Here is a 331-nt window from a genome sequence, read left to right on the forward strand (position 1 = left end):
GGTAGCGGGCTGGGGCCGTCCGCGGGGCCGCTTTCCTTGCCCGGGTCCGGGCCACCCGCGGCCCTCACTTCTGGGTGGCCAGCTGGTTCTCCAGATCCTCCAGGCGTGCGGTCAGCTGGGCCAGTGGGAGGTTAAGGAAGCCTCCGGGGCTCTCAGGGGTCCCTTCGTCTCCCCTCCAGCCCGCACCCGCGGACCCAAAGGATATGCTTCTGCGACAGACTCTCTAGCGCCCCCAGCGTGCGGCCCTGGAACTCCACGAGGCTTTCGCATTCGCAGGGGCTCCGAAGCTCTGTCCCCGCGCCGATGCCCTCCTCTGCCAGAGGGGCACAGA

The 331-nt window shown here is 69.5% G+C and overlaps 1 protein-coding gene across 1 annotated transcript in view; it reads right to left on the reverse strand.

The window, feature by feature from the left end:
- Positions 1-6: 6 nt before the first annotated feature.
- The window catches only part of MATN4 (matrilin 4), a 14,721-nt gene continuing 14,396 nt past the window's right edge, over positions 7-331 (reverse strand). Inside the window, exons 10-11 of the mRNA XM_010853823.1 lie at positions 206-313; positions 7-123 (exon numbers count right to left, since the gene is read on the reverse strand). Coding sequence (XP_010852125.1) covers positions 65-123; positions 206-313 — 167 coding nt within the window. The 3' untranslated portion in view covers positions 7-64. The remainder of the gene's footprint in view (positions 124-205; positions 314-331) is intronic.

The sequence above is a fragment of the Bison bison genome, unplaced genomic scaffold, assembly GCF_000754665.1.
Source record: "Bison bison bison isolate TAMUID 2011002044 unplaced genomic scaffold, Bison_UMD1.0 scf7180017853184, whole genome shotgun sequence".
Classification (NCBI taxonomy): domain Eukaryota; kingdom Metazoa; phylum Chordata; class Mammalia; order Artiodactyla; family Bovidae; genus Bison; species Bison bison.